Genomic DNA, 27,062 nt, shown 5'->3' on the forward strand with positions numbered 1-27,062 from the left:
ATTCACTATACTCTCAGCAATTTCTTGTAAAGACAGTCCTTTCTTCTCTTCTCTAGACCAGAGGTCAGCAAACTAAGTAAGTCCCCTGGACCAAATCCTGGCTGTTTTGCAAGGCCCATGAGCTATGAATGGTTTTTATTGTTTTAAACAGTTAGGGGGAGGCGGAAGATTCAGATAATACTATTTTGTTATTATTATACATGGAATCCATATTTCAGTGTCCATAAATTTATCAGAACACAGCCAAACTCATTTACATAATATCTATGGCTGCTTTCAGACTGTGACAGCAGAATCAAATAGTTAAAACAGTATATGGTGCTCACTGCCTCTCAATGCTGCTCAATGCACTTTTATAAACTGCAATGATGTAGTTATAACACTACAGCACGCCTGGAGTGCCGTGAGTACCACCAAAATGTGACATGTACCTTTCAGTGTTACCAGTGCATACCCAACATGTCAAAACAAGAAAAGATAGACATGGACTTCAAATGTCTAACTTTTAAGGCATGGTGGAATGTGAATTATTTTGTCACTGAATTAGATAGCAAAGCAATGTGCATTTTATGCAATGGCACTATAGCTGTCCTAAAAGAATACAGTGTAAGTTGATCACACCAGACTAAGCACTGGTGTCAATATTTCTAACTCACAGGAAATCGACAGTGGAAAAAGGGAGAAAATGTAAAACAGAGTGTCTCAGAGTAGTGGAATTTCTCCACTACAAAAAATAAAGTGAGGCCGCAACCAAAATTAAGTTTCAAAAGGGCTCATTTACTAGCCAAGTAAGGAAAGCTACTTACGAACAGAAAATTAATTAAATCACCATTATTTCACTGTAGTAGCCAAAGTTATATATGCAGAGAAGATAAAACTTCAGACTACCAGCCATATAATGGCCATACAGTTGAAGATATCCAAACAACATCAAAAGTCAATTTGAAACAAGGCAGATGATCTGGAGGTTCTCCTTAGTTCTTGATGATTTCATAGTTACCAACATGCACTGCTCATACTGTTGCCAACATTACCTATTTATTCCAGAAGTCAACACTAAGTTTGAAGTGACTAAGGAATTAATCTCTATGAAGAGACTGCACGCAACTACTGGCAAGAACATTTTCAAAGAAGTTGAGAAAACACTAATTCTGTACAACCTGAAGTATATTTGCTAAAATGTGTCACGAGTGGTGGTAAAAATATATGGAATAGAAAAGGCGTAGCTGAACAAATATAAAAAGCTCGTAAAAATGTAAGAGTCTAGAGTCTGTGGTTATTCATTTTATTATTCAGCAGTAGATACTCTGTAGTAAATAGTTGAATCTATTATGTATTAATGAATCAGTAGTGTTAAGAGTGGAAAATTCACTTTCGTGAATTTATCTTCACCTCTGGGAATTTCTGTCAGCTATAAAGCTGAAACTTCTGACTTGCTCTACCACACAGTAATTCAATAGCTTGGCAATGGTAAAGTTTTACTGAATTTTTTTTTTTGTTTTTGGCTCAGGACTGAGACAAATTTTTCTGAATGAGAATAACCATTTTTATCCACTACTGTTGAACATCAAATGGCTTATGAAATTAGTTTTTCTGCAAACTTGATAATGTCTTTTAATGAATTCAACCTAAAATTACAAAAATGCCTAAAATGCCAACAGTGCTTAGGATTTAGTATTTCTATGAAACTTACAATGCAATAAAGTCATTTCAATAACAACTAACATGAATTGAACCACAAGTAATATCAAGCTGCTTTATACACTTTCCACAGTTAAAACATTAAAAAGAACAGCAGTCTCTATTCCTGAGTATATTTTCTGAACTCAAACCATGTTCCAGCAGCACTTTTTTCAGACTTTGATGCAAGTGCAAAGGAAATTTTCATACTTCAAAATCTATTTAACTGAGCAATTGAGGAGCCTCCACCTAACCTTTAACTGGAAGTGATTAATATACAGTGTAATGACATTCTAACAGGGAAATATCAAGAGAAGTTTTAAGAGAACTTTACACATGCCTTCCAAGAGATGAATATGCTTAAAGTCATATGCTCATGACTGATATCAATATTCTGCAGTACCTATCTATATGAAAAGACATTTTCAGAGATGAAACTTGTAAAATCTCATTACAGGTCAGTATTAACATAGGAACATTTGCAGTCAATGCTGACGACAGGAAATACTAACACTGAACCTCAGGCAAAATGTTATCCCCAAAGGAATAATTTCATACTCTTTTCATTAACAGACTTATTTAAAAAACAAACTGTACTCAACTACCATATTTTAAATTTCATCAATAAAATTTTGTGGAAATTTGTTTTTTTTTCTTTTCTTACAGACATATTTACAAAACATGCTTGATTTTGCCTCTTGGCCACAAAATCTAAAATATTTATAATCTGTCCCTTTACAGAAAGTTTGCCAAACTTTGCTCTATAGACGCTATAGTCTCTTACTATAGTGCTTATCATATCACCCCATAGTTCTTCATTTATACATCTACGCCTTCTCAGCTAAACTATGTTACTTTAATGCATGTGCATGAAACAGGTAGATAATAGTACGGTGCCCAGTTTTACAATGATAGCAATGACGTGGTAATACTTATTACTGAACCTATACCACTAACCTACATGCATTCATTGACACTGACATATATCTAATGATCTTTCATTGTTAATTGCTGTTATCAAATACTTACTGTTCCTTGTTCTAATAAAAGTTGACACTTGCTGAGACATTCTGGGCTGTCAATAAGTTCCAGGAGTGCTTTCTCAGCCTCTATTCTTTGTGTAAGATCAGTCCCTATGTAGAGATGAGTACATAATACTTCCAATTCAGCCAAACTCTTGAGAAGAAAAAAAAAATGAACATTTTACTTGAGTGAAAAAAAAGTAAATGTATTAATCACAGGAAACAAGGGAAGCAAATATCACACCTGTATACACTAAGTCAATAAATGCTTATTGAGCTACCACTACTTATGAGGGGTCACAGTGGTGATCAAAAAAAGTTGATCTTCTATCTCCAAACTGTTTAAATTGATAGTTCTGTGATGAAAAAGGAAGAGTATAAAAAGAAGAGAACTTGCCTGATTCAAGGAGTTGGAAAAGCCTTGCCTGAAGGAGTAACATTTATGCTGACCTAAAAGGTAAGCCATATGAAAAAAGACTAGACAGCAGCCCAGACAAAGAAACAGCAATTACCTAGGCCCCAAGTGGAGCTTAATCATTTTAAAGCATTAAAAGGTCTGTGTGACTGGTAAAAAGACAGCAAGAAGGAGATGCCAAATGAAGCTAAGGAGATGAGTGACGGAAATTATCATGTGCAGACATTATGCCAATTTACATTCTTTTTCAAATGGTAAGAATGTCAATGGTTCCAGATATAAAAAAGAAAAGATATATATGGGAGTTCCCGTCGTGGCACAGTAGTTAACGAATCTGACTAGGAACCATGAGGTTGCAGGTTCAATCCCTAGCCTTGCTCAGTGGGTTAAGGATCCGGCGTTGCCGTGAGCTGTGGTGTAGGTCGCAGACGTGGCTCGGATCCCGCGTTGCTGTGGCTCTCGTGTAGGCCAGCAGCTACAGCTCCGATTAGACCCCTAGCCTGGGAACCTCCATATGCTGCGGGAGTAGCCCTAAAAGAAAAAAAGGCAAAAAAAAAAAAAAAAGAAAGGAAAAGATATAAATATATGCTGATGTGAATCTTCTGAACTAATGACTTTTAGTGCAGCAGGTAAACTACAGCATGACTTTTAGGAACTATGACTCGACCCTATGGTTTATAGCAGTGTAACGACTAGGTATCATGTTGCACGCTCTTATTTTACAGACACAAAGGATAATTCATTCTGGCTACCATCAAAAAACACACACCAAAACAAACAAACAAACAAAACAAAACAAAAAAAACATTGATGAGGATGTGGAGAAAAGGGAACCCTCCTACTCTGTTGGTAGGAATGTAAAGTGGTGCAGCCACTGTGGAAAACAGTATGGAGGTTTCTCAAAAAACTGAAAATACCACTCCTAGGTATATATCTGAAAAAAATAAAAACCCTAATTCAAAAACATACACATACCCCCAACGTTCATAGCAGCATTATTTACAATTGCCAAGATATGGAAGCAACCTAAGTGTTCATCAACAGATGAATGGATCAAGAAGATGTGGTGCGCACACACACACACACAGGAATATTACTCAGCCATAAAAAGAATGGAATTTTGCCATTTGCAGCAACATGGATGGACTTAGAGGGCATTATGCTAAGTGAAATAAATCAGAGAAAAATACTAAATGATATCACTTACATATGGAATCTAAAAAATACAACAAACTAGTAAATATAAACAAACAAAACAGAATCAGAGATAGAACAAAATGGTAGTTAGAGTGTGTGTGTGTGGAGAGAGGCAATACAGGGGTACAGCAGTGTGAGATACAAACTACTGGGTATAAGACAGGGCTACAAGGATGTACTGTACAACACGGAATACAGTCAATGTTTTGTAATAACTGTAAGTGGAGTATAACCTTTACAAATTGTCTAAAAATATACATGGAAGAAAAACAAATTTTATAAGGAAAAAAGAATAATTCATTCTGTTTATAAATACAATCCCATCTAAAGACATAGGTCACACGGATAAAATCTGAAAGAAAAATTTTTAAATGAGTTCAGTATTCCTCTTAGCTTTAGAGAATTTTTGTTAAAGGCATCTTACTAAAACAAACTACTTGGGAGAATTATTCTTTGAAGGAGGAAAAAAAAGGGCACAGATTTCATCATCAGGTGGGCATATGAAGGTAACAAGATAAAGAAATGCTATTCTTTTTAACCCTTTCTGGCCTGAATTTTTATGTGGCAGCCATACAGCTACACTAGCCTAAACATTCCCTCAAATGCATATATCTTTGCCTAACAGGAATATACAAGAAACACTGACATGAAACCTCCTCTAGCTTCCTTTATTCTTTTCACTTCTCTCAACTTTTCAGTTTCTTTATGGCATTTCCCACTTCCCTACTCAAGTCAGAGCCCAACATCCCAGACTAGGATGGCTTTTCCGCTACAGCAAAAAGAAAAGTATACGAAAGTTTTCAAATTTAGATTAAGGACCTCAAATGAACCACATTTTAAACATTTTCTTTACCTAAATTGACCCAACAAGCTCTCAGAGTGCTACTACATACTATTCATAATACAAAAATTCACAGAAAATTTATAGTTTTTGAATATGTATGAATTTCCACATATTCTCCAAGGGTAAAAAAATACAAAAATGAAGAGAGCTACCTTTCTCCTCCCATGACTCATAATCAACCTCAGAAGATTTCTCCTTCATCTAATAAATCTGAAGGGTTGAATTTCAAAGCTGATAATACCCAGAATAATTTAATGATAAACTGATCCTGCTGTCCATCATGCATTCATCTAGGTCTAAGAATCTCTGAAGAAGCAGACTTTGAGTATGAAAAGAATGAGGCAGAAACAGAGACAAGACCTAACTGTTTAAAAACAAAAGACAACAAAAAAGTGAGACTAATAACAGCGTACCTCAGATTTGTTGGGAAGTTTAAATGAGTTTGGGCCACATAACTTCTGGCACACATTACACACGATAAAGTCTACTTGTTTGTTATTGGCATTACCTAATAAGCATATTATAATAGGTGAAACTGTACCCTCCTAAAAGATATATCCAAGTTCTAATCCCCAATACCTCTGAATGCTCCCTTATTTGAAAACAGGGTTTTTGCAAATCCTTAAATTAAGAATCTGGGATGAGATCTTTCTGGACTTGGGGGAGGCTCTAAATCCAATGATTTAGAGAGGGCCATGTGAGATGCAGAGACACAAGGAGAAGGTCATAGGAAGAAGGAGGCAAAGACTGGGGAGATGCACCTACAAGCCAAAAACACCAAGGACGGCAAGCTGCTCTCAGAATATAGGGACAAAGCGTGGGACCGCTTCTCCCTCAAGACCTCCAAGAAGAGACCAACCCTGTCAGCACATCAGTGTCAGACTTCTGGCCTCCGTAACTATAAAGGAATAAATTTCCATTGTTTAACCCGCCTCCAGTTTGTGGTCATTTGTCACAACAGCCCCAGGAAAGTGACGAAACCATATTAATCAATTCAATGGTACCTAAGTAAACCTATTTGGAAAGATTCTGGAAAAGTCCTGGAAATTATTTTCTATGTTTTGCTGTACTGATTTAGAGAACCTCAACACAGAACAAGTCTGGCGTGGAGTTAAATAGTGTTTACTTTAACAATGTTACCCATTACCCTTTTTCCCCCAAAGGTATTTCAAATTATTAGCATTGAAAGTCAGTGCAAGATAAAAAGGGAAAAGTTTGAACTTTCTCTTAAGATTAAAGCTGGGGGGGGGGAATTAAATTATTTTTTCATTGTAATGAGAACAAGTAAACAAGTGCCTGGCATACTAAATCCTTTTTAGAGATAAGGATACATAGATAAAGATCCTTATCCTGTTGGACAAGCATTATCTAAACATTTCAAACAGTTAAACTCACAATGCGATGAATGCTGAGTGACTAAGCAATCTTCTGATTAGCATCTGATTTTCTAGAAAATCTATCTATAGATGGAGACTTTATTTTTCATGGTGAACCGATAAACTTCATCCTAGTTTTATACACTGATGTCTGAGAATATGGTTAACATAAGAATGCCTCAGAGAAATGGATCCCTTCTCAATTTGTTGACAAACCAGGTTTGAGTTATGAAACCTTCTATAGGGCTTCATCGAAACATCAGAAGCTCAAATAAATAACAGGTAGAACAAGTGGAACTGGACATCACTTAACTCCCACAGGTTAACTATCAAATACAAACAGACATCATCCAACTTCCAGAACCTAAGAGACAATGACATAATCCTGCCTACAGTGTAAACAGGGATCTCCCTAATTATTCCGGACTCATCTCTACCCTCTGTCCTTGACATACAATTTACCTCTAAATGATGTGACTTCTTTCAATACCGTAATTCCTATCATGTGTCCATTAATAGGTAAATGCTTAGAAAGAGATTTAAAAAAAAAAGAGTACATATTGTATGGTTCTATATAAAAGAAAGCAGGTCAGTGGTTTCAGGTTCGGAGGGAGGAAAGAGGGGAAGAGGAGGATGGGAAAGCAGCAAGGGGGAACCACAAAGGCGCTTTGGGGGTGACAGATATGTTCGCTATCTTGATTTCAGTGACAGTTTCACAGGTCCCTACTTATGTGAAATTCATCCAACTGCACATTTTAAATATGTGCAGTTTATTATTTGTCAATTATACCTCTAGAAAGCTGAAAGAAATGAAGGGCTTTTTGTTCTAGAGAAAAATGCCCCTAATAATAAAATAAATCAATGTACCACAATTAAATTTAAACTATTTTCAATTACTTCCCTGAATCTTTCCTGCCTTCTGGAATTAAGCTACCTGACATCCATTAATAGAAAATGCCTTCATCTTGAAGTTACTAATTTCCCACAAACTCTTTGTGTTTTCCTCCCCTTACCATCTTTTCCTGAACATACCTAAAGGCTTATTCCTGAGCCCCTTAGAACTGCTCCTTCTACAATGAAGTAGGTAGTATTTGTTTTAGTGCTTTAGTTTCTCCATCTTCTATTTTTAAAATCAATCCTAAAAAGTAGACTCCAGTAAAACGCATATTTTTAGCACATCCATTTCACAGACAAGAAAAAACCATGGCTGAGAGATCAGGTAGACATGTGCTGCTCAAGATAAAGTAAATGATCCGTTCTGATCCCAATACGAATCCATAGGCCCCAAGTACATGTTGTCTCCTAACCACCCTGCCATCTTGCCACCTTTTTCTTGAGTCATCATCTACCTGCAGATATGTCCTAGTCCATACTTCCTACCCTGTCTGTTCACCATCTTTACCTTTATCTACAAAGTTCTTCTTCTTGGAAAGGCAGAAATGTGTTGGAAACAGCTCCAAAGAATCAGAAAACGAATTGAACATATTTCCCACAGACTTCCACATCACGTGTCCCTTTGTTTTCAGTGGTTTCGGAAGTGTAGACCTGAATCTAGATTTACAATCTTTTTTTTTTTTTTTTTTTGGTCTTTTTTTTTGCTATTTCTTTGGGCCGCTCCCTCGGCATATGGAGGTTCCCAGGCTAGGGGTTGAATCGGGGCTGTAGCCGCCGGCCTACGCCAGAGCCACAGCAACGCGGGATCCGAGCCGCGTCTGCAACCTACACCACAGCTCATGGCAATGCCGGATCCTTAACCCACTGAGCAACGGCAGGGACCGAACTCCCAACCTCATGGTTCCTAGTCAGATTCGTTAACCACTGCGCCACTACGGGAACTCCTAGATTTACAATCTTGATGTTATCATTTGTTCTTCCCTCTCTTTAGTCCCTCCTGTAAAAGAGAGTTAAGAGTTTGGCCTTGCCCAAAGAAAAGTTTGGCCTTTGGGAGATAATCTACGTCTGTGATTGGGTGGGGGGAGGGGGAGAAGCTGATCGCATCCCATAGTTTTAAACTGGTTGCTGGCCACCCCAGAAAGAACAACCCACTGGTTTTAGGGTGGGGACTTACATATGTGGTTTTTGTTGTTGTCTTTTTAGGGCCACACCCAGGCTAGGGGTCAAATCAGAGCTGCAGCCACAGGCTATGCCACAGCCATGCCAGTTCCAAACTGCATCCACGACCTATGTCGCAGCTTGCGGCAACGCTGTTTATCATTAACCCACTGAGTGAGGCCAGGGATCAAATCCGCAACCTCATGGATACTAGTTGGGTTCTGAACCTGCTGAATCACAAGGAACTCCTAGGGTAGGGCTTTAGATCATCACATGGTATCATCTGACTAAAGACCATGATCAATCATGTGGCAATCAACCAGTCAATCATGACTACCTAAAGAAGCCCCCATAGAATTCCAGAATTTAAAGTTCAGGTGCACTTCTGTGGTTTGCAATACTTGGTGCTTATTGCCACGGATACATGCTAGGAGAATAACATGTCCTGAGGACAACAAAAGCTTTGTTTGGAACCTCCCAGGCACTGCCCTGTGCATCTCTTCTTTAATCAATTTCAATCTGTGTACTTTCCCAATAATAAAGTGCAATCCTGAGTATGATAACTTTCAATGAATACTGTGAGTCTTTTTGCTAAACTATGAAAACTGAGGGTGGTACTGAGAAACCCCCAAACATGCAGTTTGTATCAGAAGTGAGGGTAGTTTTGTGAATTGTGCCTTCAAACCTTGAAGTTTGGCTAATTCCAGGTACATAACCTAAACTGTCATAAAGTCCTACCAATTCCTTTAAAATAAAGACTCGGGCTCAACATCTTAACTTGATATTCATAGACAGTAGAGCCACAGAACATTATTTTCTGTGGCCTACAGTGCCCCAGATTTCTTTAAGGGCTTCTTTGAGAATGAGAGTGGACACTTTGGAATCTGTCCAATTACATGACATTAGCAAATTATTTAACTTTTCTTAACTTCACTTTTGAAATGGCAGGTGATAACATCCACCTTCCAAAATAACTGTGAAAATTAACACAGAAAAGACGAGAAAGCTTAATCCAGTGCCTGGCGCACAGCAGATCTACATGAATTGTAAATAATCCTTTCAGTTAATTATAAAATACCATGTAGCTCTTCTGTCTATAGTTTCCCCTATTCAAATCTATAATGTCAGGATGATCTTTCCCAAATCCATTTCATCAGGTTACCATTCTATTCAACTATAAACATTCACAATCACTTCTAGATCAAATCAGGTAACCTGTCTAGGCATTAAGAAACATGACTAAGAGTTTCTGCTGTGGCACAGGAGGTTAAGGATCAAGTGTTGTCTCTGTGGCAGCTTGGGTTCGATCCCTGGCTAGGTGCAGCAGGTTAAGGATCCAGCAGTGTTGCAACTGTGGCTGATTAGATCCCTGGCCTGGGAACTTTCATATGCCATGAGAGCAGCTGAAAAAGAAAAAAAAAAAAAAAAAAAGGCAGCAGCAGCAGCATGACTATAATCTCAGTTTCTGGAATAACCCTGAAAGCAAAAAAAGAATCAACCAACTACATCTCCTTCATTTTTCTTAATGTTATCCTTTTAAATCATCTCTAGATTACTTATAATACCTAACACAATATAAATGCTATGTAAATAATTGCAAATTCAATGTAAATGCTATAGAAATAGTTGCCAGTGTGCAGCAAATTCACGGTTTTTTGAATTTTTTAAAAAATATTTTCATAGTTGGTTGAACTAACAGATGCAAAAAAAAATACACAGAGACAGCAGGTCAGCTGTGTATACATACCGCTCAAGCTAGGTGTGTGCTCAAAATCTACCACAAGTGTGTGAAAGTTCACAAAGTGCTAGGTACCAGTTATCCTAAGTAATAAATGCTCCTTGGGTTAACTGACTAAGAATATGATCCATATGCTGAAAACAAATCAAACTGAGAAGGTTCACAGCTTTTTTCTGGCCTCCCCAAACAATCAGGTCTTTTAGCTGCCCAACTCCACTTTTAAGCTGCCCAGAGCTCCTGTGAAATCCATTCCTGGGAAACCAAGTTGGGAAGTTTTAGCATTAGCAGCTAATTTTTCCAACATTACCTAAATATGAAGAAATTTTCCAGACTGGGTGATTTACTATTTCTAAGTCTGAAAACGTCACAAACAGTTTCAGTTTAGTTCTGTTTTTGTCTTTTTAGGGCCGAACCCGCAGCATATGGAGGGTCCCAGGCTAAGGGTCTAATCGGAGCTGTAGCGACCGGCCTACACCACACCAGAGCCATGCCAGATCCGAACCGCATCTGCAACATACACCACAACGCACCGCAACACTGGATCCTTAACCCACTGATGGAGGCCAAGGCTCGAACCCACAACCTCATAGTTCCTAGTTGGATTTGTCTCCACTGTGCCACGATGAGAACTCCAAATTTTAGTTTTTAATTCGTCTTCAAGACTTACACCTAAACTATGAACATCTGTTTGCCTATTTACAATCCCAAAGACTTTCACGTGAGATTCTTCTTGTGAAGATATTTCCCAGAGGGCATATTTACTAAAGTGGTAATGACACTACTTTGACCTGGAGACCCTCAAAATGGCAAGGAGTCCAAAGGTAAGGTGTGAGACTTAACTACCTCCTGAGTTGTCAATTACCTCACAGGAAAGTGGGTGGTTTAAAAGATCCTTAGGAAGAATCAATAATTAAGTAAAGAGTCATTGTATCACAGGGGGTCCAAAGAAGTCTACAAAGGGATGTGACACTGAGATCACTGCCACCCTACTATGAAAATTGCATATTTCTCCTAACTCATCTCCTGCCATGCACAGCCTCCCCTGCTCCCTTTCCTTTTTATATGAACCCTATGCTCCAGCCAGACTTCCTGCAACATGCAACGTTCTTCCACAATTCTTTGCTTTGGCTCACACTGTCCTTTTGCCTCTATACCCTTTCCTTCCTCTTCGCCCGGCCAACTCCTACAATTCTTTCAAGATCCAACAGACTGCAAGTTCCCTGAGTGTACAAATCATAAAGTTTTGCTAGAGCTGTATCTTAGGTGCCTAGCAAACTAGGAATTCAATAAATAAGTAGATGAATGGAAAATCAAAAGTCTTGCCTGAGAAGCATAGCTGTCTCACACCTTCTCCACACACACACACACACACACACACACACACACACACGGCTGATTGCTCCTTTTCAAAGTTCCCAAGATATCCTGTGATTAATTCTATCATATCATTTTTCACATTTACTGTCATTATCTGTGAATTTCACGAAGGCAAGAATGGTAGATGATGTAATCCTTTACCCCAGAACTTCTTACAGTGCTTGAAACACGTGGAGGGCGAGGGGAGGTTCTATAAATGTTTGTTGAATGAATAACTGGATGCAGATGCCAGAGTGCCCAAGAATACAGGAGCCTTCCTTCTCCAGCCCGCGACCCATCCAGACTCTCCCCGCGCTCCTAGCGCGCCCTGCCCCCGTTTCCTCCTCCAATGAGGCTGCAGCAGAGCTCTCCTTCGCAACTCCCCACACATACAGCCCCTGCCCGCTCTGGCCAATTAAAGTCCAACTGCTACGCCGATCCTCTGGCGGACCCAGGCCCCCTCTCGAGCTCAGCCCTAACTGTATGAAGGCAGACGATGGAACCTTGGCTGGCGACACTGCGGGAAGGCTGGTCCCGCCCGGCGGAGCTCCCACCTGCTTGGGCATCGCCAAAGCCGCCCACAGCGCCGTGCGGCGGTACAGGGGAAAGCGGGCTCCGGCGCCGCCGGTCTCCGGCATCCCACCTCCCCCGCGGGGCGAGCTCCGAGCCTGGTCTCTACCCCTCCACCCCTCGCCCCCGAGCTCGGGCCGCCCCTTCCTCGGGCCCGCTCCCGAGGTGTGCAGCCCAGGCCAGTGTCCGGGTCCCCGGCCGGGGCTGGAGGCTGGGGCTCCGAGGTGCCAGCCCCGCGGCCCCTTTGGCCTCCGCCGCCGGCCTAGGCCCTCAGTCTCCAGACCCCGGCGTCCCGCCGGCTTCCCGGGGTGGCGGAGCGCGGACCCGCGGCAGAGCCCACTGACCTGGAAGTGCAGCGCCATCTTCCCGGGAGGCGGCGCCGGTCGGCGCCCCGAGCGCCGGAGGGAAGGAAGCGTAGGCGGGCGCCGCGGAAGCCCCAGCAGCCCGCGGGGTCCCAGCGCCGCTCGCTCGCTTGCGAGCTTGGCCGCGGGGCCTTCGCGTTCGAAGCTCGGGATGGGGCGGGACCGGCGGGGCGGGGCGGGGCGACGGAGGCGGCGCGCGCAGGGCGGGCCCGAGGGGCGGGGCCTAGGGGCGGCGAATCTTAACCGCCCCCTGCGTTCAAGCTTCAACTGCCGCTGCCTCAGGTGGGTCTTGACTTCTGACCCCTTCCACTTGACACAACTACCACAACCCAACTGTCAACCACGACCCCTGACTTTACATCTCCCACAGGCTCTCTTGACCTCTAACCCCTACAAGCACAGCTATTGCCCTTTGCTTCTGAATACCCCGTCTCCGCAACCTTTCTCGTGGCCTAACACCCACCTGCACGTAACAGATCACCCATAACCTTTGACTCCCACGTGCCAACTGCTGTCCTTCACCCCTGTCTCCCAGAACCCACCTTTCACTTGTTTTAAACTTTATTTTGCTTAAAATTAAACTGACAGTCTCTACATTATTGTTAAGCTGTAAAATTCTAGTTCCCCTCTTCTGGTATACATTTCATTTAATATGAACTTATATTTTACACGAAATGATTCCATTGGAATGAGAATTTATTTGAGGAGAAGTAGGTCAAAATCACTGCTTTCTGGTGTTTCAGAAGTTTAACACTTCTAGTTGAGGGACATTGTACTTTAGTGTGAAAAATTACTTAAAAACCCTTATAATTTCAGGTTTACTAGTGGCAGATTCTCTTGGCTTTGTTAACATGAGAACATCTTTATTTCACCTGCATTTTGTAAAAGGATAGTTTTGCTGGGTATAGAATTCAATTTTTGGATTTTTTTTAAACATTCTTTCAGCATTTGAAAAATGCCTTTCTTTTGATTTCTGGTTGCCATTGTTTCTGTTCAGAAATGAGCCATTGGTCTGATGTACTTCTTTGAAAGTAGTTTGTCTCCTTCTCCCACCCATGCCTGCTTAAAATTTTTTCTCTTTCTTTTTTTTCTTCAGCAGTTTGAGTGTGATGTAACTCACGTGTGTGAGAGAGAGAGAACCTGCTTAGGGTTCATAAGGCTCCTTAAATATGAAATCAGTGGAGTTCCCGCTGTGGCACAGTGGCTTAAGACTCTTACTGCAGTGGCTCAGTTCTCTCCAAAGATGTGGGTTTGATCCCCAGCCCAGGAACTTCCATATGCTGTGAATGCAGGCAAATACACACACACACATACATATGAAATCAAATATTTTTAATCAGTGTTTCAAAATTTTTGGTCAGTATTTCTTTAAATACTGCTTCTGTCCCTTTCTCTTTTCTCCTTCTGGAACTCCAGTTATGGGTATTTTCAACCTTTTGGAGTTTTCCATATGTCTCTTATACTCTTTTCTGTATTTTGCATTTTTTGTCTATTTTTCTTAATGTGCTTTGATATGTATTTTTTACTGATCTTTTACCCAAGACAGTAGTAACTCTATTGTTATTCAATCCCTCTATTGAATTCTTAACTTTAATCATAATATTTTAAGTTCCAGAAGTTTCATTTGATGCCTCCCTTTCCATTCTTCAAATAGATCCCAAGGCTCTGGTGAAATTCTGTCATTCCTCTATTTTCTCGAATATTTTAATCATATTATTTAAAGCTTCTAACTTGTAACTCCAGTATCTGAATCTGCTGTGGGTCCTCCTGGGTTTTAGTATTTGGTCCTATTTTTTCAAGCATGCCTCTTAATTTCTTATTGAATGTCAGACAGTGTAGGAGAAAAACTGTAGAGGTTCTGGATGATAACAGCTTTCTCCAAAGACGGTTTTGTTTTATTTTGTTTTATTGTAGTAGGCAGATAGAATACCAGTGGATCACTTTGACCCTATTGAGACTTGGCTTTAGGCTTTCAAATTTGGGTTATTTCAGTTTTACCCTTATTCCTAGGTCATGGTCCTTAATAGATCTGACAATAAAAAGCCTAGGATATTTACTAAGACACCTTCACCCTATTGACTTGAACTCTAATCTTTGTCTCCCCAACACTGTGAAGCTGCTAAAATCTCTGTTCAACTCTTTAGATGCTGCAATTCTGAGTTTCTTAAAGTCTCTCCCTGCACATATGCATCTTAAAAATTGACTGATGGGGAGTTCCCGTCATGGCTCAGTGGGTTACCAAACCAACTGGTATCCATGAGATGTGCGTTCAATCCCTGGCCTCACTCAGTGGGTTAAAGGATCCAGCATTACCGTGAGTTATGGCGTAGGTCAAGATGTGGCTTGGATCTGGTGTTTCTGTGCCTGAGGTGTAGGCTGGCAGCTGCAGCTCCATTTCTCTACCCCTGGAAGGAGAACTTTCATATGCTGCAGGTGTGGCCCTAAAATAAATAAAAGAATTGACTGATGATTTGCAGGATCTGTACACAGATTTTTGTGGGCTCACATCTCTGCAGTTTGCTCCTCCTAGAATTTTGTGCCTCAAATCTCAGCTTCCTTTTTTCCAAAATTCCCTTGTCTGCTTCTAGCCTTCTGAGATTGCTACTGCCTATTTAGCTGTGTTACTCCTTGTGCCATTTGGAAAATTCTTTCTGGGGGAGGAAGGATGGAGTGAAGCTGAGGTGAATGCGGATCTTGCCCTTGCTCCTTTCATGCCCAAAGCTTGAAGCCAGTCAAGTCCCGCCTTTGTTGGTTGTTCTCTAGTTCTCCTTCAAGCAGATCTTAAATGTGTGTGAGTGTGTGTGTATATGTGTGTGTGTGAGAGAGTTGTGAATATATATTAAATTATTGTTAAATATATATTTTTTGGCCATGCCTGCAACATGCAAAATTTCTAGGGATTAACCCTGTGCCACAGCAGTGACCCAAGCCATAGCAGTGACAATGCAGGAACTTTAACTCTCTCAGTCACCAGGGAATTCCTATAGTTTATTTTTTTAATAGTTGTTATATATGCAACATAGTTGTTAAATATGTATGTTTATTTTTATTTATATGTATTTGTCCTGTTTTTATCATTGTTTTCAGTGGGAAGTCTAATCCAAAATAAGTTAATTCATTATGACCAGACTATTTGCATCTTCTATTCTTCACCCTTGATTTTCATGGCTCACCCACAAGCCCATGAATCCTCATCCCCACAGCTCAACTCCTAAAATCTTCAACGCCTTCATCCTGCCATTTTGTATTCCTAAATCCTAAAGGTTTTGATTCCTGTATTTTAACTTTTATTTCCATGTCCCAAGACTTTTTATATCCCATCTCATTTGTGATTCCCACATCCCAGCATTTCTGACTCTCCCACACCAAGCACCAGTGTTGATTTCTGACTTCCCTGTTGCACCTGGCACACAATAAATACCCCATTATTTTAACTGCCTATTGCCTTTGCCCAGCTTCCAACTTCTTGGTCTCCACCACATGTTAAAGCTATTGTTTTAAAGGAGCACTTCTATTACCACAATTTTTAGGTCCTTTAGAGAGGAACAGTTACTTGAGACTTGACCATTTGGCTTTTTTTTTTTCCCCATTCCAGAATATCCTTGGCACAAATATAAGCTTGTGACAACAACAGCAGCTGACTATTATGTGGATTCACCAGGTAATTCTGGAAATGAGAAGCCCAATTATTTTTTCCTTTTAAATTTCAGTGACCACTTAAGATTTCTGCTTTAAACACTTTTCCCATGATTTTCTGTCAACAAAATATGCACACAACTCCATACTTTTTTTTTGTCAATTAACAAAATTTAAGATAGAATTGTGTTACTACAGCTATTAAAATTAGCACAGAAGATGCTCCAGGATGTCAAATAATTCATTTCTATCACAAAACCCAATTAAAGAGGGACATTTAGAGCCCTTAGGAATTATAAAATTATCTTCCTTTATGGCAACTAGCTTTCTAAAAAAGACAGATCCTTAATCTTTGTATCTTTTCAGAGGATTCAATTAACATTTGTAATTCTAGTGCTTTAGGAAATTGACCTAACAACTCTGAATTTTGATTTGTTATTTCTAAGATCAGGACAATAAATCTATAATTCAAAAATCTTACAAGAGGTAATATTGAGATGAGACAGTTGAGTATGGTGGATAGGAAAACAGACATGGAAACAAACACCTGAATTAGGGTACCAACTCTATCACTTACTAGTTGGTAAACTTGGTGAATTTATCTAACCTCTCCATGCCTTCATTTCCTCAACTGTAAAATGGGCACTAATAGTACCTATCTCATAAGTTGCTGTTATGACTACATGAGTTAATATACATAAAGTATTTAGTGTCTGGCATATAAGTACTACATACATACAAATTTTTATTCTCATGTAAATTCATATTATTCTCTGAATATAATATTTAAAAAATATTTCAAAGGGAATAGCATTATAATTTTAATCAAACAATGAATTATTCTACATTTTTTTACTTTGTAAATTTATAGTTAAGCTAGCTATTTCCTCATTGTCCCTCCTACCCCACCCAACTTCTCAATCCTGAAAATTTTTGAAAGGCTAAGACATAGCCTATATTAACAGCATTTCTGTTTCATGTTTTCATAAATGGTAGAACTGAAACTTCAAAATATCCAACTAAAATTCTCACTTAATGAATACTTAAAATGTAAAACCTGTGATCAGTAATTTACTTTAGTAGCACATATAAACAAAATATAGGAAGCATTTCCCTTAACTTTTTCTACAAATGTAGTTTTCTTAAATACACTTTCTAAGACTGCTTAATACCTCAATAAGATTGGGAAATCCAGCAGAGGGCAGACAGAAATAGAAGAATACATCCAAACAACTCAGATTTTATGTAAAACCCTCCAAAACACAACGTTAGCATAAAGTATTAACTGGGATATATTTCTTTCATGCCAATTTCAACTGTATTTTTGTTTGTCAAGTCATTAATTTTAAATTTCATTATTTAAATACCCAGAGTGAAACCAAAGAAACAAAACTTTTTTTTTTCTTCTCTGGTGATATGGACATGAGTTATTTCACAATCATGATTATTACATAGATTTTAAAACCATACATAATTTTATTTAAACAATTTTCACTTTTAATTCACTGACAGTAAGGGTATACTGCTGTGCATAGTATAAAATAATAAATGCCATTATTTTGACCAAATTAATATTTCTCATTCTGTGCACTGCTTTATATTACTTTCATATTAGTTCTTCCACATAACAATAAATAGTTTAAGGCATCAGTTGTGTAAGTAAGATAGTATCGTTATTTAATATGCATTCTTAAAATTACTGCCAAGCAGGATCATAATAAAATGTGACCTGATATGCAGTGCTATTAGATAAATAAACCAGTATAACCTTTCTGAAAAGCCATTTGGCAATATATACCAACAACCTTCATTTTCACCCAACTTCTAGAAAGTGATTCTAAGAAAATAGCCAAAAATATTTTTTAAAGTTTTTTATGCAAAGACGTTTATTACAGTCTGACTTACAATATGAAAAAACAGCTTAAGTAAATTATGGTTCAGCATATGGCAGAGTCCCATAGGATCATTAAGAATTATATTTATGAGAATCTCTGCTGTGTGGCATAGTGGGTTAAGAATCCAACTGCAGCAGCTCAAGTTGCTGTAGAGGTGCGGGTTCGATCCCCAGGTGCAGTGCTATAGGTTAAAGGAGTGTTGCTGCAGCTGCAGTGTAGGTTGCAACTGTGGCTCAGATTCAGTCCCTGGCCCTGGAACTTCCATATGCTGTGGGTGCAGCCATAAAAATAAAAAAATAAAAAAGAATTATTTTTATGGAGAGTTTTGTAAAAAAAAAAAAAAATTCTGTGTTATAAGGTTACGTTTAAAAGGAAAAGTGGAACAATTTATCATTTAAATCAAATTAAAAATACATAGAAAAAAATGAATGGAACACAGTACAACCAAATGTTAATAATGCTATCTTGTGAATGGTGGGATTATTAGGTGATTTTTTTCTTCATCATGTTTCTGTTTTCAAGATTTTCTAAATTGTACATTATCCATTTTCATAATGAGATAAAAACTTATAACAATAATTCATACCAAAATAGATTACTGTTAATCTCATTAAAGAAGTACTGATGGCAAGTGTATATGTTTGGAGGAAAGGCCAATTAGAAAAGCTGAACTTGGATTTCCCATTGTGGCTTAGCAGGTTAAGGACTTGAAGTTGTCTCTGTGAGGATATGGGTTTGATCCTTGGCCTTGCTCAGTAGGTTAAGGATCCAGCATTGCTGTAAGCTGTAGCATAGGTCACAGAAGGAAGGCTCAGCTGCAGCTCTGATTCAACCCCTAGGCCAGGGGCACCATAGGCTGTAGATGTGGCCGTTTAAAAAAGAAAGAAAGGAAAGAAAGAGAGAAAGAAAAGCTGAATTTGACTAGACAGACACTACCGCCACAAAATTTTTTTGGATAAGGCAAAGTATGGATGTTGTGTATGTGTGCACATAATTTTTTAAAATAATGCAAACTTAAATTGAAATGGAGAGTATTAAATGTGCAAACCCTAGGGGAATAGGGCAGAAAAAAGAGCTATCTCCAGACATACCCCATTTTTTTGCACATAGCTACTTTCCAGAAATAGGCATGTCCCCATTTCAAGTGCTTTCTTCTAAAAGATTTCCATAAAATACATTTAAGGCCATATCAGAGAGCAATACTGTTTTTAGAATAAAATTAATTTGGACTAAAATATAAAATTAAGTCCTTCACATATTAATATTACTTGGAACAAGCAAAAGGTTGTACCATTTCTGAGAACCCAAGTCTCTTCCTTAAGGGTCAACATTTTCCTTTCACTAAGAGTTATGTTTTAAATTTACTGTGGGGATACCCAGCTGACCAGGCAGGCCTCGTCCTTTAAGGAAAAATGAAAGCATCTAAGAATATCTCAAGGAAAACCAAGTTGTCAACTTTCGTCTTGCTCCTTTCTTTTCTGCCTCCCATTGCTCTTGCGCCAATACACATTAACACCATGCCCACAATTAGGTTATATCATGCTGAGGAGCTTCGGGGAGACAATACTCACATTAAATCCTTTCAAATTGCTGCAGTTTATTTTAAAAGAGTGTTTCAACCATTTTCTCCTAATTATAGAAACAATCCATGATTTTTGCATAAAATTTAATGGTAAATTTAATTCTAAATTTATAGAATTGTATAAAATCAAAAGTAAAAATGACCAAGAATGGCAGTCTCTCTAAAATAACCTATCTTAATATAGCAGCATATGTCCTTCCATGCCTTTCTTTCTGCACATGCATATGTGGGCAAAAAACATATTTTTTTGTACAAATGAGATCATGCTATAAAACTGTTTTTACCTTGATATTTCTGCCTAACAATATATACATTTTATGTAAATCAACAGTACTTCAATAAACATTTTTAGAGAACAATACATGCACTTTAGATATTTTTTAACATCAGTATTATAGACCTACCTTGTTTCTTTTTTAACAACTCCAAATTTCTCTGTATGTATATGTATGATGATTTATTTAATCAGTCCTCTACTGAGAGAAATTTAAGTTTGATTCTTCTCACTATCATGACTAAAGCATATAATAACACTGTTAAGTGAACTCTCAGTGTTCTCTATAACTAAGAGAGACAAAAGAGACAAAACTTTACCCCCCGGGTGTGTAAAAGTACTGCTCCAAAAAAGCTTTCCCAGGTTGACCTGTAGATAAGTCGATTATGCATATTGTTTTATATTGTATGTTGACTTAACACATACAGTTTACTGTTTAACAAGCACACTTTTGAAAGTAAAAGGGGGAGCTATTAATGTATAATCTGGGCTAGTCCTGAAGCCATCCAGTAGGGTGGAGCAAGGTTTTTACCAGCTGGAGCAAAAGAAGGTTTGGGAGAGCCATTGTGTGCCAAGAGGGATGAAGAAGACTTCTGTGTAGGAGCTGGTTGGCAAGCCTGTCAGAGCCTGAATCAAGTGAGGAGAACCTCTGGTCATGAGTGTGGTCCTTCTTAGAGTGTCAGAGAGTAGCAGGGAAGAAGAGTATCTGTACAGTTTTGGCCTATTGTGGGATTTTGGAGGCCAAGTTATATGAAGAGAGTAGCTGGGCATTTAAGGCATGGATTGGGGGTATAGTTTAGGATTTTGAAGTTCAACAGGCCTGAGAGAGTCATTTATGCAGGGATGGGGTAAGGACTAACTAGGCATGGGGATTCAGAGCCTAAGTAGGGGGAGGAGGATGTTCACATGGAATAGTCCTCTGTAAGAGGTATCAGAGGTCAAGAAGGAGAAGAGGATATCAATGCAGGGGAGGAGTTAGCACTAGAATTGGGAAACATTACATACTGGGGAATTGATGAAATAAGTACATTAAGAATAATGGAAGTCAGGTTCCTCACTATGGAAAAAGGGAGTTACAAATATGGAAAGAGGGAAAACTAGAATGAACCCTGTGTCACTGGATTGGAATTAGAAGTATCGGTGAAAATTTAAAATGTTTTCAATATGTATAGATAAATATAGAAATACATTTAGATGTGTATGTACTACATATATGCCCTATTGACAGTTTTTGAGGTCAACAATACCCCAATAGTAATGAGCACACCTAACATCCAGAACTTGGCCTCTAAATATTATTTTCCATTCACAGGAACCAACCCCTTGGAGAAACAGCTGATTCCAAGTTGGGGCATGTAAGTATGTCTGAAATATCTTGGGATGCCAGAAAGTAAGGAAATCCTTAAAGAATGAAGGGGGCTTGTCAAAAGGACACAAATTCCAGCTTGAAGGGGCTCCCACTTGCCAAATCTAGGAAAATTCATGCATCAAAATAATGATAGTAATGGATTATAACTTACTGAATACAATAAGAAACCTTAATAGTAACTAATATTAGTTCATGCTAATATAAGTAAAGAAATGAATAAATTGAAATTTTTATGAGGAATGAAATATTTACATGGTCTCATTGTAGTTCCTCACAAAATACTTACTAATTAGAGAAACAAAAAAGAGTCACTTTCCAGTACAAAGTTTTGTCATTCACCACCCTGAGTGATTAATGTGGATAATGTTAGTAACGGGACAAATCTAAATCATGTGCCATTTGATAGAATGTAGTAAGAAAGTAAGAAACCATTTTGTAATAGTCTCACAAAAGATGCATATTTTGAATCCAGCGATGAGACATGATTAACATCAGATGGAGTAAAATTGGGAGAATTTCTGCAAAATAACTGGCCTGTAATCTTCATAAATACAGGGTAATGAAAGTCAAGGAAAGACTGATGCAGCTAAGAAAACTAAAAAAGAAACAATAATTTAAATGCAATGCATGATTTTCTTAAAGCATCTTTATCTAGCTTTGGTATCAAGTAAATGCTGACCTCATAATATGACTTTGGAACTGTTCCCTACTCTTCTATTTTTTACAAAACTTCGAGAGGATTGGTTTTAATTTTTCTTTAAATGTTTGTTCGAATTCGCCAGTGAAGAACCTGCCCCTGGGCTTTTCTTTTTTGTGAAGCTGTTGATTTCTTATTCAATCTCTTCACTAGTGATTGATCTATTCATACTTTTAATTTCTTTATGATTCAGCCTTGGTATATTTTATGCTTTTAGGAATTTATCTTTTTCCTATAGATTATCTAATTTTTTGGTGTATAATGGTTCACAGTAATTTCTTTATATCTTTATGCTTTCAATTGTAATGTCTTTTCTTCATTTTTAGTTTTATTTATTTTGGTCTTCTCTTTTTTTCTTAGCTAGTCTAGCTGAAGTGTTGTCATTTTTGTTTATCTTTTTTAAAAATCAGCTCTCAGTTATATTCATATTTTCTCTTATCTTTTTAGTCTCTAATTTATTTTGTTCTCATCTATTATTTTCTTCCTTCTGCTAATTTTGTGCTTTTTTTTGGTATTTTTCTAGTTCCATGAAAGCTAGAAAAGAACTAGGTGGTTTGTTTGAGTTTCTGTTTTTTTCTTTATGTAGACATTTATTTCTATAAACTTCCCTCTTGGAACTGCTTTTTCTCTATCTCACAAGTTTTGGCATGTTGTGTTTCCATTTTGATTTGCCTCAAGATATTTTTTGATTTTTTAAAAAATTTCTTCTTTCACCCTATTGGTTGTTTAGGAGCTTGTTTAAACAAGCTATAACAAACGTGCTATTAATATCATGTTTTTGTGAGTTTTCCAGTTTTCTTCTTGTGATTGATTTCAAGTTTCATAGAATTATGGTTAGAAAAGATACTTGATATGATTTCAGTCTTTTCAAATTTATTACGACTTGTTTTGTGGCCTAACATATGATCTATCCTGGAAAATGTTCCATGTGTGCTTGATAGGAATGTGTATTCTGTTGCTGCTGGATAAAATGATTTCTATAAGTCTCTTAGGTCTATCTGGTCTAATGTGTAGTTTAAGTACAATGTTTCCTTACTGATTTTCCTTCTGGATGACCTATCCATTGTTGATAGTAGGATATACAAGTTCTCCACTATTATTGTATTGTTGTCTATTTCTCTCAGAAAAAATATTCTTTACAGAATAATTCCAATCTATAAATATGAAAGGAATGCTAAAATTACATCACTATTTTATAAGCCCTAATGAAAGAATTGATTTTGGCAATAGTCATCAGTTGGTTGAAAGTATTAATTGATAGGTGATGAGGAGCTTTATCATAGTATGAGCAGGCTTTTACTTCCTGAAATAAGTGACCACTATTAGCATTACTAAAAGTGGGACAGCCAGATATGGAATGCCTTCTACTGTGATGCAGTAAGAAACCCACAGTGCTTCTATGAAGGGCTTTTGCCCAGAAAGCTGAACCTGAATCTAAATAAGTCTCCAGAACAAATGTCCACTCATAGGAAATATGGAGGAACAGAAAAACAAGTTGAATAACCACCCCCACCCCAAGGAAGCCCATAGACAAATCCAAAACAATTATTCTATGTAAACAAATCACCTAATTTCTACAATAAGATGATGACATAAAAAACAAGGATTAGAGGAGGGCACTTTTCTTGATTAGAGAGACTTGAGAAACCATACCAACTGTAAAGTACAGACTGTGTTTTGAGCCTAATTAGGAAAACCAACTGTAAAAGGACATTTTTTTAGACCATTTGGGAAACATGGTTATGAACTGGGTGGTCGATAGATGATGCCAAGAAATATGTTAATTTTTTAGGCATGATAAAGGCTTTTGGATTATGTAAGAAAGTGTCATATATTCTATAGCTACATACTGAGTTATGCAAAGTGAAATAACACAAAAGCTGAAGATTGCTTTAAGTTATTTTGGCAAAGAAAAAAGTAAAATGAAAAAGAGATGGATGAGTCAATGTGACAAAATCTTGGTAATTATTGCATCTGAGTTATGAGTTTATAGAGCTTCATTATACTATTATCTCTATTTTTGAGGATGCTTGAAAATTCTTACAATAAATAAAAATAAATAACCCTGCAATGACTTCATGGCTTACTGTGAGAAAATCGAATTCTGTGCTTTGAGTTTAGGGGTCCTCTTATCTAGCCCAATCTGACTTTTCCAGATATACCTATTACTACTTCCACTTGTGGATTCCTCAAAGTTGTAGTGAATGTTTTGGTTGAATAATTATCCTCAAAGCTTTGCTTATACTGCTTCCTCCACTCCCCTCTACCTGTTATTCCGAGAAGAATGCCCCAGAGAGGTGGTTTAAAAAACAGATAATAAGACAGTCCTTGACTTACAACAGTTCCACTTACAATTTTTCAGCTTTACAATGGTGTGAAACTGATAATACATTTGGTAGAAGCCATACTTTGAGTTTTAAATTTTGATCTTTTTCTGGGCTAGCAATATGGAGTATGATTGCCCTTGTGATGCCATGTGGTCACAAATGTAAGCAACCAGTACACTTCCAACCATTCTGTACCTATACAACCATTCTGTTTTTTACATTCAGTATAGTATCTAATAAAGTACCTGAGCAATTAGCAACACTATTATAAAAAAGGCTTTGTGTTAAATAATTTTTGCCGAACTGCAGGCTATTATAAGTGTTCTGAGCCTGTATAAGTTAGGGGAGTTCCTGTCATGGCTTAGTTAGTATCCATGAGGATGTGGGTTCCATCCCTGGCTTTGCTCAGTGGGTTAAGGATCCAGTGTTACCATGAGCTGTGGTGTAGGTCACAGATGTGGCTTGGATTGTGTGTTGCTGTGGTACAGTCTGGTTGCTACAGCTCTGATTTGACCTCTAGCCTGGGAACTTCCATATGCCATGGGTGTGGCCCTAAAAAGACAAAAAAAAGAAAAAAAAAGCAAAGATAAGTTAGGCTAAGCTATAATGTTCAGTAGGTTAGTTGCATTAAATGCATTTTTGACTTTGTATGTTTTCAACTTATGATGGGTTTATGAGGACATAACTCCATCGTAAGTAGAGGAAGATCTATAATAACTACTCCACGCATACCTTAGAGATACTGTGGGTTCAATTCTAGACCATTGTGATAAAACAAACATCACAATAAAACAAGTAACATGAATTTATTCATTTCCCAGTGCATATAAAGTTATGTCTATACTATACCATAGTCTATTTAATGTTCAGTAGCATTAGGTCTAAAGAAAACAATGTGCATACTTTAATTTGAAAACGCTTTATTGCTAAAACATGAGAACTGTCATCTGAGTCTTCAGCTAGTAGAGTAATGTCAAAGATCACTGATCACACATCATCATAATAATGATAATAACAGTGAAAACATTCGAAATACTATGGGAATTACCAAAATGTGACGCAGAGATATGAAGTAAGCAAATCTTGTTAGAAAAATGGTGACAATAAAATGTTGGACACAGGCCTGCCACAAAACTTCAATCTGTAAACAATATGATACGTGTGAAGTGCAATGAAGCAAAGTTCAATAGAACAAGATATGCTTGTATTTATTGAGCACCCACTCTGAGAAAGACAATGTGCTGGGTGATTTACATATATTCATTATTAAACTATCCTGACATATTCTTGAGAAGGTGAGATAACAGGACCAAAGAGGTGAAGTAACTTTCTCACAGTCTTTTACATTCTGAAGCATATTATGCTATTTATCGACCTATTTATTTAACTATACCAGTGGTTCTCAAACTTTAGAATGAATCGGAGTCACCTGGAACAATTACTTTAAAATGCAGATTCATGAGGTACACCCCCTGTATCATCCTCCTTTTTGGCACAGTTGGGTCTGGAGTTGGGTGTTTCACCAGCATGTCAGATGATTCTATAACTTGTGGCCTTTGAGTCGCACTTTGAGAAACATTGCACCACCATTTTTTTACTCTGTCTCCATGTGCAGACCTTTGAGTCATATTGATGAGATGACTTTGTAAATCTAACTCCTAAATATGTACGGTATCACTGTATTGGATGACATGATTACAATGGAAATATTTTAATATTTCAAGCTTGCATTTTAATCTGGAGGAGAGAATTCATTAATATTACCAACAAATATGTTGACTGTGTGAACTGTGCAAATAATTCATTGAAATATGCCTATTATCAACAGGAAGGTACATTTTGTCTGTATTTTTCTTCTACTCTGGATGTGGTATTGGATAGACTGAAGCTTTGCAACAAAAAAATGGCATTATTTCAAATGAAGTTGTCTGTATTTTGAGGAGGCAAAGAAATAATAGGACCTACAAGAAAAAAATAATTGAGAAATTTGTGTTTAAAAAATGACTCTATTGTCTAAATAAATGTTTTTGGAAATAATTTGTGCATGTATAAATTCACTTGGCACAAATAATTGAAGGCTTTTAAAATTCATATAAAAAGTCAGTAGACTTTCAGCCAAAATTGCTGCAAAAATACACATGGCTCACTTATGGACAATTATTCTACAACAAAGGAGGCAAGAATATACAATGGAGAAAAGACAGTTTCTTCAATTAGTGATGCTGGAAAAACTGGACAGCTACATGTAAGAGAATGAAATTAGAACATTCTCTAATACCATATAAAAAATAAACTCAAAGTGGATTTAAGACCTAGGAGTTCCCACTATGGTGCAGTGGGCTAAAAATCCAACTGCAGCGACTTGGATCTCTGTGGAGATGTGGGTTTGATTCCCGGCCCGGTGCTGTGGATTAAAGGATACAGCATTGCCACAGCTATGGCTTGGATTCAATCCCTAGCCTAGGAAGTTCCATATGCCACGGATGAGGCCATAAAATTAAAAAAAAAAAAAAAAAAGACCTAAGTGTAAGACTAGATGCTCTAAAACTCCTAGAGGAAAACATAGGCAGAACACTCTTTGACATAAATTGCATCAGTATTTTTTTGGATCCATCTCACAGAGTAATAGAAATAAAACAAAAATGAACAAATGGGACCTAATTAAACTTA

At 37.8% G+C, this 27,062-nt stretch overlaps 1 protein-coding gene and 1 long non-coding RNA gene across 4 annotated transcripts in view; one reads left to right on the forward strand and one right to left on the reverse strand.

The window, feature by feature from the left end:
• The window catches only part of RANBP17 (RAN binding protein 17), a 323,866-nt gene extending 311,107 nt beyond the window's left edge, over positions 1-12,759 (reverse strand). For 2 of the 3 annotated variants that reach the window (XM_021076682.1, XM_021076680.1), the window contains exons 1-2: positions 12,595-12,747; positions 2,710-2,856 (exon numbers count right to left, since the gene is read on the reverse strand). In XM_021076682.1, the coding sequence (XP_020932341.1) occupies positions 2,710-2,749 (40 nt within the window). In that variant the 5' untranslated portion in view covers positions 2,750-2,856; positions 12,595-12,747. Of the gene's footprint in view, positions 1-2,709; positions 2,857-12,594 lie in introns of all 3 variants that reach the window. The other variant, XM_021076681.1, reaches the window with a different exon arrangement.
• Positions 12,821-27,062, forward strand: part of LOC110257298 — a 58,389-nt gene continuing 44,147 nt past the window's right edge. Inside the window, exons 1-3 of the long non-coding RNA XR_002339723.1 lie at positions 12,821-12,894; positions 16,208-16,273; positions 21,312-21,354. This is a non-coding gene — a long non-coding RNA (uncharacterized LOC110257298). The remainder of the gene's footprint in view (positions 12,895-16,207; positions 16,274-21,311; positions 21,355-27,062) is intronic.

Source organism: Sus scrofa, chromosome 16 (assembly GCF_000003025.6).
Source record: "Sus scrofa isolate TJ Tabasco breed Duroc chromosome 16, Sscrofa11.1, whole genome shotgun sequence".
NCBI lineage: Eukaryota > Metazoa > Chordata > Mammalia > Artiodactyla > Suidae > Sus > Sus scrofa.